The sequence below is a fragment of the Marmota marmota genome, unplaced genomic scaffold (genome assembly GCF_001458135.2).
Source record: "Marmota marmota marmota unplaced genomic scaffold, marMar, whole genome shotgun sequence".
Classification (NCBI taxonomy): domain Eukaryota; kingdom Metazoa; phylum Chordata; class Mammalia; order Rodentia; family Sciuridae; genus Marmota; species Marmota marmota.
This window is the reverse complement of record NW_026000037.1, coordinates 60883089-60899794: the sequence shown is the minus strand read 5'-3', so window position 1 is coordinate 60899794 and position 16706 is coordinate 60883089. Positions and strand designations below refer to the sequence as shown.

At 35.0% G+C, this 16706-nt stretch overlaps 1 protein-coding gene across 2 annotated transcripts in view; it reads left to right on the top strand.

The window, feature by feature from the left end:
- Chn1 (chimerin 1) overlaps positions 1-16706 on the top strand; it is a 113204-nt gene that overhangs the window by 28019 nt on the left and 68479 nt on the right. The window contains exon 3 of one of the 2 annotated variants that reach the window (XM_048812528.1): positions 6565-6853. In XM_048812528.1, the coding sequence (XP_048668485.1) occupies positions 6565-6853 (289 nt within the window). Of the gene's footprint in view, positions 1-6564; positions 6854-8788; positions 8813-16706 lie in introns of those variants that run through there. The other variant, XM_015479341.2, reaches the window with a different exon arrangement.

Below are 16706 nucleotides of genomic sequence, written 5' to 3'. Positions count from 1 at the left end.
TTCTTCCTTTCCTATTTTTATGCCTTTAATTTCTTTCGTCTGTCTAATTGCTCTGGCCAGTGTTTCGAGAACTATATTGAATAGAAGTGGTGATAGAGGGCATCCCTGTCTTGTTCCAGATTTTAGGGGGAATGCCTTCAATTTTTCTCCATTGAGAATGATGCTAGCCTGAGGCTTAGCATAGATAGCTTTTACAATGTCGAGGTAAGTTCCTGTTATCCCTAGTTTTTCTAATGTTTTGAACATAAAGGGATGCTGTACTTTGTCGAATGCTTCCTTCTCTGGTTTTCAAAGGTTAAAATATGTGGACAATACTTTTCTGTAAGTAAAAATATAAATTTATGTGGTAGATGGATACAATATTTAGTATGCTTTCTCTGGTTTAGTACTAAAATGAAAAAATCATAGCAGAAGTTATTATAATTGGTTCAGTGCATTAGAAAAATTGTCTTTTAGTGTTGATATGGAAAACAGCTTCATGTTATACAGATCATTACACTAAGAGCATTACAGATATGAATAATAAAGTTTATTATGGTAATTATCACTTCTTTTTAAATTATGTCCCATAAGACTATAATCATCTGGTTGTATTTTGACAGTTCTTTGTAACTCCCATGTGGTTTTTTTTGGGGGGTGCGTACTGGAGATTGAACCTTGGGGGACTTAACCAGTGAGCCACACTCCCAGCCCTTCTTGTATTTTATGTAGAGACAGGGTCTCACTGAGTTGCTTAGTGCCTTGATAAGTTGCTGAGGCTGGCTTTGAACTTGTGATCCTCCTGCCTCAGCCTCCTGAGCCATTGGGATTACAGGTGTGTGCCACTGCACCTGGCTCACTCCAATGTGTTTTTAAAAATTATTTTATTATTATATATAGTTGGCCAACTTAGGGGAAAGTATTAATGAAACCATTCCCTAATTCTTTTCAACAGATACTTACTTAAGGACTAATAGGTACCAAGTACTGTGTCTCTGGTACTTTAACGGTGGGCAGAACAAACAATTGATTCTCAAGGAATCAGAATTTGCTAAAGTGTTCATTCATATATATATATATATATATATATATATATATATCTCCATTCCCCAGAGTGATTCCTCTAGATAATATATATTTTACTTAGGAATATATTACATATATATTACTTAGGTTTTATATATATATATATATATGAGAACACTGCTGCCATTTGTTATTTTTATGTCTACATCTGTTCATATGATAGTGATCTTCATAAATGGCTAAACCTGAAAACCACATAAATTGCCAGTAATATAGAAAAATTGTATACATACCGTGATGGTTAATTTTATGTGTTTAAGAGACCTTAGCACAGCATTTTTTCCCATATTTAGGTGTATTTGGCTTTTAAAAACTGATTGTTAGTTCCAAGATTTTGGGAGAAGCCTAACAATTCCAGGATGATGTCTCTATTCTTAAGTCTTTTCAGTTGGGTTAATCAGATTTGGCAGAGAAGAATCTTTCATTCTCTTGGCAGGAAAGGTAGAAGCTTTCTGAGAACCTAGTAGTGAAAAGAAACAAAAGCCTCAATCTTCAGTATTTAAAACAATACAATCACTTAGTGTTTTCAGGATGATACCTCTTTCTTCAACTCTGACTCGTGTTTCTCAATTTGCATTCTCTCTGTTTCATCCAGTCCAGAGAACAGAACTTAAGTCTTCTGCCACAGTCGGGGAAGGGGTAACATTTGGGACAGGGCGCACATGAGGCATGGAAATATCTGCTTCTTAACCAGACTTTCAACTGTCCTTCTATACCAGTTCCACTTTCCAGAGCAGTTTCCACCTTTGGAAATTTAGTTAGGCAAATGGGTTTGCTTCTTCACTGAAAATTATTCCTTCTGCCAAAGAAATATCATCATAAGTTGACATGTTCTAATATTTTTGCCCCATTTTACTATTCAAAATTATATAGCAAGATAGATAAAAGCCATATCCTAACAAAGTTTGAAGTGGGAAGTATTTTAAAGTTATATATAACTATGTTCTCTCTCTGTTTATTATAATTCATCTAAATTATTTTTTAGTATTTAATTGAATGCTTTATGATATTTTTGTTTGTTTTAACCTGTCTCCCAATGGTATGTTTATGATTATATGAATTTGAGATATTTATATTTATTTCACTATGAGATCAGCTTCTTTAACTCTGGGAAACAGCACACAAATATTATCAATAAATGGTTTTTATATGTAGGTTGTTGGAAATACTTCTAACATCTTATTATTAGCTTAGATGAGTATGTCTTATATGTTTTGTTTTCTGTTTGTTAACAAAAAACATCTGTTAGCTTGGAGATTTCCTTTGAAAATATATTTCCAAAGAACTTTGGCATCAAATCAAAACTAATTCTCAGTTTTAGGAAAAAGTGAAGTAACATTCCAAAGTCTATTCTTTATATACATTTCCATTGTTTTGTGCTTCTCAACTTACTATTTTTTTTTAATGCTGGGGATTGAACTCAGGTCCTCATGCATGTTAGGCAAGCATTCTACCAGTGAACTACTTCCCTAGCCACAGATTGAACTTTTATGAATATGATTCATTTACTAAAAATGAGAAACGACTGAATTAAGGTTTTTGCTTATTTTTTTAAAGTTAGAATTACACATTTTGAAATTCACCTGAATGCAACTGGGCACAGCTTTAAACAGCTTTTTAAAATATGAAAACCAAAACCTGGAATCACTGGAGTCAAAGATCCTCTTTCTAGGAAGTGGTAATTATGCACAACAATAGCAGTTCAAGCCATATTATCTCTGTCTTTTCTTGTTACTACAGTACCACTTTAGAGAAAATGAATCTTTGTCCTGTTAAACTCTTTTTTTTTAAAAAAAAAAAACATTTTTTTAAGTTGTTGATAGACCTTTATTTTATTTATTTATAAGTGGTGCTGAGAACTGAACCCAGTTCCTCACACATGCCAGGCAAATGCGCTACCACTGAGCCCAAGCCCCAGCCCCCATGTCCTGTTAAACTCTTGAGCTTATATATTTTTCAAACATATTCACTAAGGAATGAACAGCTATTGGTTAAGGGCAGGTGCAGATAATAAATATATGGGAAAAGAGGAAAAGAAAATTCTATAGAAATGGAGGGGAAATAATTTACTTTAAGAATTTTTATATATCTGTACTCCACAGTGTAGATAGGTCAGTAGTTGTCACTAGATCCATATGATATATACTATTTTCAATACAAGTCTGCTTATTTACCTTTCTCTGTTGGATTCAGAGAACACAGAGCACATGGGAAAATTGTACTTGCTTCCTCCCTTGCGTTGTACTCTGTGGTAGGCCCACTCTGTTTAACCATGTAGCATAAATTTATTCAGGGACATCCAGAAAAAAAATTTACTCAGAGTTCTCCTTCTTTTCATTGATTGTAAAATGAACTAGGGCAGAGTTGCTCCTGTACACCCAGGATTGCGCGTTGTTGATTTAGCCATCTTCCAACCATACTTATTGGCTGTCTTTTCTGTTTTACTTCATTCTCCTTTCCTCTGTATGGGCCTAAGCAAACAGAGAAGAGAAATTCCTAGTCATTGAGCTTATCGTATATGTAGCTTTGACTTGAGTATTCTGATACAATCCTCACAACCACATATTGGTAGGATGAGTTATTTTTTAGACAGGAATCTGCAGAATGATTTCCCCAACTAGAAAAAGGCAGATCCAGGATTTAAATTCATATCTATCAGATACTACAGTCTAAGGATTTCTGTTAAACATACAAGGGACTGACCTTTGTGTGTTCCTTGCCAAACCCTGTTTCAAGATGCAAGGATGCTTTTGCACTTGGATATAACTCTGCAATCTTATTAAGCAATGCATCTTGGTTTTTATAATGTGAAGAGATGTGGGATTCACTTGGTTTCATTAATCTCTTTACAGAAACATACATTTTCTTATAAGAGCAAGGCTGTGGTACACTTTTACACTTGATCTTAGCCAAAAGGCCAAGAAGCAATTATACATACTTTTATAGTCATTTTTTAAAAATCAGTCTAAAGGTGAGCATTTTTAAAATTCAGCATTTTGTGGTTTTGTGTTGATCTATTTTTATGTTTATTCCCGATTGGAGTTACCAAGGAACAGGAACTTTATAATGAACTTCCTAATATTATACACAGTATCTGGGTGCTTTGTTAAATAATTGTTGAATAGATTTCTATCATCTGCCAGCAATAAACATTCATAAGGAAGGAGTTTTTTTTCTTTACCCTTATATCTGGCATCCTCCCTTTTATGACTTTTCTTAGGTAGAAGACACATCCATTTCCCACCCTTCTCAAAGATTTTCTGTCTGCTCTCCCTCCACTTATGATCCCACAAAGTACTACATGCTTTTCAAATCAAGTCAAGGTAGTACAGTTTCTGACGCCCTATGCCATCATGCTATTCTTTATGTAACTTCCTAAGTAAAAGTGCAGTTCAGAGTAGGCAAGGAGAATGTGCAATTCCCTTGGTAAAAATAATGCTATTTCTTTTTTTAAAAAAATCAAAGTGGCTGGGGTATGGCTCAGCGGTAGAGCGCTTGCCTCCCACGTGTGAAGCACCAGATTCGATCCTCAGCACCACATAAAAAATAAATAAATAAACAAAATAAAGATACTGTGGCCATGTATAACTAAAAAAAATAAAATAAAAATAAAAATTCCAGTGGAAATTTGTGTGTGTGGGGGTTGTCTTTTGAGATGAAATTTTAATTATGAGTTATTTTAGTAATTGGATAGCTCCCTTAAGACTGAAAATGTGATTGGACTGGCAGGCTAGAGCTGAAGTGCAGACTGAGGAGAAATTGGAAGTCATGAAGAGTAGTTCTTCAAGTTACTGAGCTGAGAAAGAAAAATGGACAAACTTAATCTCTTTTCACCTAACGCCCTATTAGAGCCAGAAATCCTCTCCTTGGTTAGATTATGAATAAGCTTCTTGGAAAACACTAGGAAGTGCAACTTTAGACTTCCACTCTCAGTCAATCCATCCTCACTCCTTCTGAAGCCAGTCCAGTCCTTTTCCCTTCATGCTGTTTTCCTCATACACCTCAGATTTCAGAAAACAGTTCTAATAAGTGACTGACACCAGTGTTTGAATAGTCTGTATTTTAAGGTCCATACTGTTGGTGGAAATGCCCAGCATAAAATGGTAAGGCCTTGCAGGAGTCAAGTGGTCTGAGCACTCTTTGATAAACCATACTATGTGTGTTAATTGTAAGAACTTATAAAAATATTAAAGTGGCTTTCTATGTTTATTTATAAGTAGCAGATAATGTATATGGACAGCAAGTAGTATGTTAAGCTAAAAAACCTTAAAGTTTAATTTTCATATGTGAATTTTACCTTCTGAGGCTTTTAGACTTAAATTATGATGTATATTTACTTGGGAGGAATGGGTCTTTAACATTTGAGGAAAGTGAAGTAGAGATCAAGAAAGTATAATTATATGGATCATTCACATGAATGCAAATCAAAATGATTGCTTTTGAAGAACCAAAATGGATAAATTATATGTTAAAAGGTCCAGCATAAATAGTATGTTGGACTCGAGATTACATTATTATTAAAATCTAATTTGTTTAGGCAAATTCTTTCCAATTTGTTTAGTTTTTAATTAAGCTCATTCATGTTTATCTTCAGGAGACCATGACACAGGCAGCCATTGGTGCCACTTGGCATCAGCTTTTTTTAAAGTTAGTGTACTTTCTTGCAAGGATGCTGATGTCAGTCATGCCAGCTTGGATCCACTTCTGAGGCTTGCTGCAGGACACAAAATACTGAAATTATCATCAAAAGAAACCATTCTTCTCCATTTGTTAAAGCATGTCATCAAAGCATGACTCAAAACTGAAAACAGAGTTTCTGTAGGCTGGTAGTATATGACTTACATGCCCTATATATTGCAAACATTTCTTGCCCAGTGTAACCAGCAGACACGGAAAAATGTGTATAAAGGAAGAACAAGTCTTTGGTCAGAAATAACAAAAGTGTGTTCCTGTGCTTCCCTCCCCTGCGTGACTCAGGTTCTGCTCTACTTTAAATGATTATTGGCATCATACTTTGCCCTACGTGGGATTTTCCTGTTAAAAGACGTGAATGCTGGGGTCTAAAGATCATTAAATTTTTTACTGCAGAAAAAAATGTCACTATGGAAATTTCATGTATTACAGCAGTAACCAATATTGAATCTGTTTTGGTAGGGTATGAGGTGTATTTTCTCTTGTTTTTCCTATAGACATAATTTAGTGACGTAAAAAGATAAATAAGAAATAAATTTTCCTTCTAGGAAAATTGGCATGCTTTTGGCTAGTTTTCCCCAGTTATTGCAAGTTCATTTTTGTATTCAAAAATTTAATTTTACATATTCCAAGTGATTCATGGAAATTGGCCACAGCTTATTTAATCAAAGAGACATACACAAACAAAGCAATAGGGTTTTTTGTTTGGGTTTTTTTTTTTTCTCTCTCTCTTTTGATTATTTTGTTTCAGAAAGAATTCACTTGCTTACTTTTCTTAAAAACATCTTTCCCATTTCATTGAGGCAGATTTGGAAGTCAAACCAGAAACTTCAGGCTCTACTACGATGGCAAGCACTTTGTTGGGGAGAAACGCTTTGAGTCCATCCACGATCTGGTGACTGATGGCTTGATTACTCTCTATATTGAAACCAAGGCAGCAGAATACATTGCCAAGATGACGATAAACCCAATTTATGAGCACATAGGATACACAACCTTAAACAGAGAGCCAGCATACAAAAAACACATGGCAGTCCTGAAAGAGACACATGATGAGAGAGATGCTGCAGGCCAGGATGGGGTATCAGAGAAAAGGGTAAGCTACCATGAAACCACACCTTATCTTTTTTTGTTTGGGGGTCCTTTTCAGAAAGCCATTATTGCCAGAAGGATTCATTTTTCCACAAGTGCTTTAAGAAGTAAAATCATTTTTCTTAATGTCTTGTTTCTGTGATGCTGAGCTTTGCATAAATCTATTTCTTGTTCAGCTAGAATATGCCAGTTATACTTTTGAACTTCTGATTATCTGCTATTTTGTCAGTTTTACGGTTTAAAAAATGTTAGAAAAATGGCCCCATTAAAAAAGTTGAGGGGTTTGAGTCCAAAGCATAACTTACCATCAAGTAAAAGATAATTACCATTGTATGAAGAATTGAGGGGATTACATTTTGGATCAAAATTACTTTTTTGTTTTCCTTAATTCACTTTATGAATAGTTCTGTTGTTTAGTAAGATAATTTATTTATTCTTAATACACATGAGTTAATTCAGTCTATTAATAATTATTATACTATTTTGGAGGATTTGTCTCTTTTAAAAAATAATTAAATCTGAAAGATTTACTTTAATTATAAAAGAATTTAGTTATAAAATTATGATGTTTTCTAGTTGTCATTTATGATATATTTCAGGTTAACATACTTGATTCTTTAGCATTTAAGATTTGTTTTAAAAATTGTGCCAACCCTCTCCTACATCCTGACCCCCAAAAAAGATCAAGAAATTTTTCTGTTTTATATTATGTGGAATTTAGGTGAGGGAATTTTATGTATTCTAGTTAGAACTATGTTAATTTTTCTGTTATATTTTTTGTATTTTCAAGAATCTTCAGTTGTTACATTAAAGAAAAGCAGCAGAATTTGAGCTTGGATTCTGTCACCAAATAGATTTGTGTGCAAGTAATTTAATTTCTCTATGCTTTTGATCATCTTAGTTGTAAAATTGCAATAGAAATCAAGTTGTGAGGTTTGAATGAAATAACTTGTAGCACTCAAACTTATGGCCCAGAGTAAGTGTTCAACATGAGTTTTGTGATGATGTTACTCTAACAGCCATATTACTTCAAAGCAGTGTCCTAAAACAATTGCAGTTATTTTAGATTATTTAGGTACAGAATGGAAATTTAGAATGTTCATTATCTCGTCCAAATTTTAGTTTTTGTCAGAGCTTACTTAGATTGGTATTTTGTGGCTACATAGAAATCAATGTTTTAAATTATGGACTATAGAAAATTTGTTTAAAAAATGGTTTTTCATATACTCATATTTGTTATAAACCACTAATTAAGTTTCAAAATAGCCAGAATTAAAAATTTTAAGTGCATTCTATATTTAATTTCACTGTCACATTTCCATTTTCTTACTGTTGTTTGATTTTCCACTCATAACATTTTCAATGATGCTTATATTTCAATATTTAATACTGACATATTTTATGCAGATGTGCTAGAATATTTCTAAGTCAACATTTATGAAATATTTAAGTCTCTCAAAGCCAATCAGCCTAATAATAACCTATGCTAATGTATTGTGTATACTTTTCAACTCCTACAGACTTGAGCTAAAGACACTTAGTTACTTAATAGTAGACCAGTCATTAACAGGGCCTTGGTTTCCCCACCTGTCGAGTAGAATAATATCACAAAGTAAGAGATGGAGGCAGTTAATGCCTAGAGGACCCCTTTTGCCCTGGGATCCAGATTCCTTTGTATTCTTGCCACATTCATGTTATATTCCCTGGATTCTCTTGTGCTCATGACCAGTCATAACTAGAGTGAAATAGTTGGCAATGGGAAGTACATCTCTCCAGTAGGACATAAGAATTATTCAAAAATTATTCTTTCCTTTGAACTGCATGCATCTTAAATCTAATTAGCTTAAGGTCTACTCACTCAAAAATAGATTTATTTTATTTACAGGTGTCATCCAACAGGACAGGGATGATGACCTGTTCAACAGCTTGAAACATTGATTCCCTGTCACAGTGGATGACATTTGTAAGTAAAGACAATCATGTTTAATTGGTTTAAAATATCTATTAACACAAATATGGTTTAATAAGTATTTTAGTGGGTCCTTACTAGCTAAACCCTCTCTTATCTGAGACTCCTTAGCCTCAGAGGAAAAAAATCTTAGCTTCACAGGAGTTGATAATGCTGTTGTGGAAAGGATTCTAGCGTCGAAATTAAGAGCCGGATTCTAATTCTGCTACAGGAGTGGATTTTTGTGTCTTGTTGGGCCAACTACATCACTTCTAAGACTGTTTCCCCCCTTTAATGGGAAAGTTTTGAACTAGATGATCTCCAATATAGGGTTTTTACAGTCTGAAATCCTTAAGGACAGTAAATATTACAGGAAAGAGACAGCACAATACTTGAACACCCTAGTAGAGTCTTGAGTGTTGAGATCTCTTTATAGTTTATCCACCAACTAATTGCATGACCTTGGACTTCAGGATTTTGGCACGAGATTAGGAATTTCCTAAAAATATTTAATTCTACAGAATTTTAATAAATATTCATTGAAAAACAGGCTTTGTGCTCAAATAGCTTGGAGAGAACTTACGTTTTTAAAAAAACTTGTTTCTTTTTTGGAGGCCTTCACTAATGATCAATTATGATTATAAATCTTCAAGAGTGCTCCCAAACTTATTTGAATTACCCATCATTATTAAGAATATTTTTGGAAAATAATATTATAAAACCCATTTTGAGACTCTTAATAAGTTAATTTCTTTTAAATCTTTCTTTGTTTCAAAATTGAAGGATAAGAATTCTAAGTATGTATGTGTGTTTGTTGTGAGTCCTTAAGTGTAAGTTGTGCATCTGAGCTTTTGTAGAAGGTTGGTTGGCTAGTATTATGACTGTAAAGATTTTCTCACCATAGGAAGTGAATCTAAATGAATTTCTTATCCCTATTGGTGGACTACTATGAGGGAATTTTTTTTTTCTTTCCTAGTGTTCATATGCCTTCTTTTCTCATTAACTATATACATTGCTTCTCAGCTTGAAATAATAATTGGAAACAAAAAATTATTAAAACATTATGATACATTTAATCCTGAATTAGATAGCATGTTATTGAAGCCAGACTTTTTTCTCATCTAAAGTGCCTTAATTTTGCAGTTAGACTGGCCAAGAGCCCAACTTTCTTAGTTACTTATTTTTATTTATCTTGAAATTGGATTTGATAGTTTCTTGTTCCGAGTAATGAATATAATATATCTACTTCAGCAGATACTGGACCAATGGCATACATTAGTTCTTATGATAATTTTATATTTACTAATAATATATTTTTAAATCTCAAAACTAATGCTGTAGAAAATTTCTCATGTAACTGTTAATAATATAAACTGCCAAATAACTATATTATTTTCAGTTAAGAAACCATACTATGAGCCAGGACTATGAATCTAGATTGAATGTTTTAAAGACTGCGTTGGAATCACGTGTGTGTGTGTGTGTGTGTGTGTGTGTGTATGAAAGCCTTTTGAAATTAGAAGTTGAAATATAACTGGGGTTCTATCAAAAACTGTCATAACTACCGGAATTCTTTGGGTTCCTCTATAAAATGGTAGGAGTCTTTGTCCCCTAGAACAACAAAAGGGGCATGAGCAGTCTGCTCTGCTAAGTGACTTAGTATCACTGACTTGCATTAAAAAGCCAACAAAGCAATTTGTCAGCTTTTTCATTGCTGTGATTAAAATACCTGACAAGAACAATTATAGGAGGAAGAATTTATTTGGGGGCTTATGGTTTCAGAGGTCTTAGTCCATAGATGGTCTGCTCCATTCCTCAGTGCCAGAGGTGAGGCAGAACACACAGCAGAAGAATATGGTGGAGGAACGTGGCTCTTAACATCATACCAAGAAGCAGAGAGAGAAAAAGAGCTCCCTTCATCAGGGACAAAATATAAACCCCAAAGGCATGCCCTCAGTGACCACCCCCTTCAGTTATATCCTACCTGCCTACAGTCAGCACCTTGTTAATCCCTATCGATACACTGATTAGGTTAAGACTCTCGGAACCCAATCATTTCACCTCTGAAAATTTTTGCATTGTCTAACATCTGAACTTTCGAGGGATACCTCATATATAGACCTTGATATCCCTCTTCTTGATTTTGTGCCTCCACAGTCTTTGGCCCTTTTTTCGTTGTTGTTCCTTAGTGTGCTCAAGCTCCTCCTCTTGTTCTTTCTTAACCCTGCCTTTATCCAGCTTCCTCCCTCTCTCTCCATCATATTTGCATGTCCAAGTCTCCATGTTTGTTCAAGGTTAGGATCAGTTTCAGGGATGAACAGGCTATAAAGAACTATCAGATGTGTCCAGAATCACTGGCTTGCATTAAAAAGCCAATTTAGTAATTTATGATGAAGATTACAACTTCTCCATAGAAATTCTTTCTAATAGTGGGTTTATCCTCTAGAAGCATCCTCCTTAAGAAATCACAGTTTTAAAAACAGAAGTCTGTATGGCCAATATGTATTAATCATGTGATCTTGAGTAAGCAAGCCCTTGACCTTTTCCAATCTCAGCTTGCCCCAGTTCCTGATATGAGGATACAGATGCTGTTGCATTGGTGGTTATGAGTTTTAATGAGATTATATAATGTAGGTTTCCTTGGAAATGTAAAGCACTACATGAAGTATTATTGTTCTCTGGAATCAGAGCACCCATCAGCCAGACACCCATTCACAGGTCTGAGTACTATCTGTTCCAAGCCTGTGCTGAAAACAACATTTTCAGGTTGCTGTTTGAAGCCCATCGTTTTCCATGCTTGAACAACCCTTTAAGTTCACGAGAAAATGTCAAAAGACTCCTAATTGCTTCCTCAAGAAAGTGGAGTTTCTTGGTTAATATAAGGTGATACTTCTATTTATTTTTAATTAGGAAACATGTATCTTTGCCCGAGAATATGGCTTTGAAGGCCAAAATGTGTGAGATTTGCATTTTAGTATGAACTATTATTTTAACTCTGCTTTCTCTGAATATAAGACATCACAGCTTTCTGCTTCCATGCCCTGTCAGTGAACTTTTATTGAATTTGCCCTCCATGTTGAACCCATTAAGGTCTTTCAAATTCCCCTCTCGGTGTTCCTATTCTCTTGACTCCGGCTGTGGTACACTCCTTCTTTTGCTTTTAGTATATTCACACCTCACTTTCTAAACAGTCTTTCTTGAGCCATCTACATAAAGAGTTTCTTCTTGCTACGCAGAAGTTATCTTGGAATTTAAACAAATTAAGAACAAGTTGGGAATATCAACCCCATTTCTTGTTTAGTCTCTAAGAACTAAATCATCTATTAAGATTAATTGCATTTAATTCTTTATTTATTATATGTTTCCTGTTTGCAAGGAAACAGTCTGGACCCTGGAAGAAATAAAAATATACAAGATACAGGCCCTGTCTCAAATAACTTATATTTTAATATTTCTTTGTTTCTACGTATTCATGCTTAGGCATCTTGAGCAGGATGCTGGTAGTGCATATCAGCTGTAAGGTGTTACATAAGTTCAGTCAGTATTAACTTGAACTCAGTTCAACTTTAGTTTGCTACTATAATAGCCTAGCAGATCACAGAAAACACATTTATAGACAAAAACATTAAAAAACACAAAAAAACTTTTTTTCAGAGTCATAAGTCAGAAATCAATATGAAATTCTGGCATTCCACCCCTTGTTTCAAGGCTTTCATTCCTCAGTATTGTTTCACTTCTGACTCAGCATCTTGAGTTTTATATAAATAGTTGTCAAATGACTAAACACATAAATGAGTATATTTTATGAATTCAGCCAAATTCAAGGCCCTAATAGAAAAGTATAGTAATTCAGCTTGACCTGATACTATATATTTTTCACTTTATGAATTCAGAATCTTTAAAATGTCCCTGGGAGGTGTGGAAGGCCATTTCTCATTCCATAGATAAAGCATCTGAAGTCCCCCAAAATTGTCTTTGTGACATGAAATAGTTTGTGAAGGTGGTAGCAAATGCATCTCTTAGAATATGTCCAAAGATGGCAAGTGACACTTCCCCAAGCCCAGAGCTATCATTTGTGTGTTGGGATCATCTAGACCTCACCAGAGAATTCCATGCTGTAATGATTAAAGAAAACTCCAGGGAGGCCCAGGAAATTATTTGTGTGAATCTCATCTGTCCTTCCATCATATCACCCACAGAAAGGATTAGTAATTGAAAGCCATTAGGGAAAACCAGATGGAAAGAGGAAGATGGAAGATAAACACATCAGTTCTTCAGCTCCAAAGAACCAGGCCAACAGAAGACCAAATTGTATTTTTCTAAGCCAGCTGCAGTTTAGGAAAGATTCCTGTATCTGGGCCAATTGAACAAATAAAATAACTCTTAAATTACTGACTTGAGTGTTGGAAAGGAAGGAAGCTATTAGAAATTCTTCCATAATTACTGTTTCAGAGTCTTTTGCATTTTGGTGGAGAAATAATCATTACTGGCAAAATCTCCATCTATTTAACTTTTTGAAACAGGAATCAACTCTGATGGCTTTAGGAGGGTTATACCATTTAAAGGTACAAAGCAAGATAAAAGTGTCAAGCTCTGACCTGGCCTTATGGTGTTCACAAACTGTGGGCAATTCTGAAAAGAACCAGCCCTCTAATCCTTACATCAGTATCATACTCAACAATTTGGAAAGTGTAATTTTATCTTACAATTTTTGCTTTATCGTATTTTTTTTCCCCTCTGGAATCATTTTTCTTTTCTACTAGTATTTGGACCTCTCAGGGATTATAAGGTCAGAGCCTTGCTTTCTAACCTTTTGTTGAGTTATGAGAACTTATTTTTATGTGGCCTCATAAATTAGTTCTTAGCTGTTTGGGGCTTCCTTCAAATCACTAGAACTGGACAGAAATGCTCAAACTGAAACATATTGCAATAATTTGATTCTGCCAACAAGAAATTATAGATGTCTGTAATGGCTACTGATGTTGCCATTCTTTGTGTGTCTCCTTTTAAGTATATATAGTCAGCCTTCCATGTCTGTGGGTCTGCATCCTCAGTTCATCCAGCCATGCAGAATATTTTTTTAAATGCATTTGTGCACACCCTTTCTCCCTCATCTTTATTCTCTAAACAATACAGCACAACAGCTATTTTACACAGCATGTACATTATATTAGGTATTATAAGTAATCTAGAGATGCTATAGAGTATACTGGAAGGTGTGTGAAAATTATGCAAATATAGCACTTATATATAAGGGGCTTTGAGCCTCCACAGCTTTCAGTATCCATGGGGATCCTGAAACAAATCCCCCAAGGATACCAAGGGACAACTGAACTGCTACATTATGGTTTGTCAGTAACTTGAATGAATCAACCTGTTCTGCATATTCCTTAGCTTCTAAAACCATTTAGTGAAATTCACTAAATGCTATAAGGTTTGCTAATGACCAAACTTATGTTATTAAACTTTACATCTTTGTCCAACTTAAACATTTTTCTTGATAACTTCTGAATTTTTGTAGCTCGTAGTTATTTGCAAGAACTGTTTGGTAAAAGGTCACCTACTATAAAACTTTCCCCAGAAGCAGAGCATTTTAAATAAGCTGCAGATTATTTAGCACCTTCTTAAGAGATTTACACCTCCCTTCTACTCACCCACTCAACAGGAAGGGATCCCTATCCTGGGAATAGTTTGCTTATTAACCTGAGAATGACTTTGAGCTGCTGCCCAAGTTCACAGTGAGGAAAAAACTATAGTCCCATATCCCTTGAGAAAGTTCTTTTTTTTTTCTTGTGATGGGGAAACTGCAAATGAGCCCATATCTTCACGTTTCCAAGAAAAACTTTTCTTAAAAGTAACTTTATTGAGGTATAATTTACATACAGTAAATTGTAGGTAGTTACATGTACTGTTTGATGAGTTTTGACAAATCCTTATACTCATGTAACCACCACTACAAGGCATGTTGGTCACTATCAAAATATTGCATTACCCCAGAACGTTTTTTCATGTCTCTTTATAGAAAATTTCACCCCATCTCTGGCCTCAGAGCAACCACTGGTTATACTTCTGTCAGAACAAGAATTCTTTTTTAATTGTTGATATATAACGGCATCCTGTTTAATGTTTTAGTTTCTCACATTTGTAGCATTTCTTCCCGTCATTTTCTCTTCTTATAAACACATCATCTGATTTTTTTAATACCTACCTTGCTTATCTCTGATTTTAGAATGTAAATTTTTCAGATCATATTTCTTAGGGAAATATGAGCAATGAAGGCACAATAGGTGTGTTGCTGTGATTGTAAGGCATTATAATTTGTTGAAGATTTCAGTCTCATCATTAGGGACTCTACCTTTTAGTCTGCAGTAAAGCCTTCAATAAATTTGAGTACACAATGAGGGGGAATTCCTAGGAACCAAGAGAAAGAGGCTCTGCTGGCTGGGATATTGGGCCTGAGCCAGAAGCACTCCATGGCCAGAAGGCAGCCAGCTCTCTTCACCCTTGCTGTTCCTCTGGCCTGGAACAGGTCCCAACACATAGTTACTCATGCTCACCGTTGATGAGAGAGTAGAGTGTCCTCAACTCTCTCTGTCCAAATTGAACCACATGGTACCACTAGTCTAATCTCACTCAAATGGGAAAATTGTGGCAGTGGTATGATTCCAGAATCCCCCATGGAAATCTACTGCATTTATATTTCTCTCCCTACAGTGTTTGAAACCATAGGGTGCAACCCACTCAAGAGTCCTATAGAATAGAATTCTCTTCTCCCAAGTTGAGAGTGAAGAATGATATTTTCCTGGATAACAAACTTCTGTGGGTGGACTGTGGGTTATGTAAAATTCTTGGAGAAATTATAGCTGTTCACCTGTCTCTCTGAGGAAAACCTGTTGGAATATAAATGGAAGAGGAATATTAATGTAGGCAGAACCTTGACTTCATAAAACTAGACTGACTTTTATGCATATTTATTTTAGTGCCTGGTTGCAGTACATCTTGATAGGAGTAGACCCTCCCATGATCTGGAACTTCTCTCTAGGCAAGCAGTTGGGCTCTAAAGTCTCTTCTTTTGATGCTTTTTTTTTTTTTTTTTTTTGCAACTTGTATAATTTTTTGGCCATATTCTAGAGATGTTGTGTTTAAGGCTTGAAGAACTGAGAATACTGGTAGAAAGAGAAGAATACCAGAGTGCCAAAGCAGCAGAAATTGTGGAAATGTTTTTGTTTTTTTTTTTTTGTTTTTTTATTTTTTTATTGGTTGTTCAAAACATTACAAAGCTCATGACATATCATCTTTCATACATTTGACTCAATTGGGTTATGAACTCCCATTTTTACCCCAAATACAAATTGCAGAATCACATCGGTTACACACTCACATTTTTACATAATGGCATATTAGTGACTGTTGTATTCTGCTACCTTTCCTATCCCCTACTATCCCCCCTCCCCTCCCATCTTCCCTCTCTACCTCATCTGCTGTTGTTCAATTCTCTCCCTTGTTCCCCCCCCCTTTCCCCTCACAACCTCTTATATGTAATTTTGTGTAACATTGAGGGTCTCCTACCATTTCCATATGCTTTCCCTTCTCTCTCCCTTTCTCTCCCCCAACTCGTCTTTGTTTAATGTTAATCTTTTCCTCATGCTCTTCCTCCCTGTTCTGTTCTTAGTTGCTCTCTTTATATCAAAGAAGACATTTGGCACTTGTTTTTTAAGGATTGGCTAGCTTCGCATAGCATAATCTGCTCTAATGCCATCCATTTCCCTGCAAATTCTATGATTTTGTCATTTTTTAGTGCTGCGTAATACTCCATTGTGTATAGATGCCATATTTTTTTTATCCATTCATCTATTGAAGGGCATCTAGGTTGGTTCCACAGTCTAGCTATTGTGAATTGTGCCGCTAT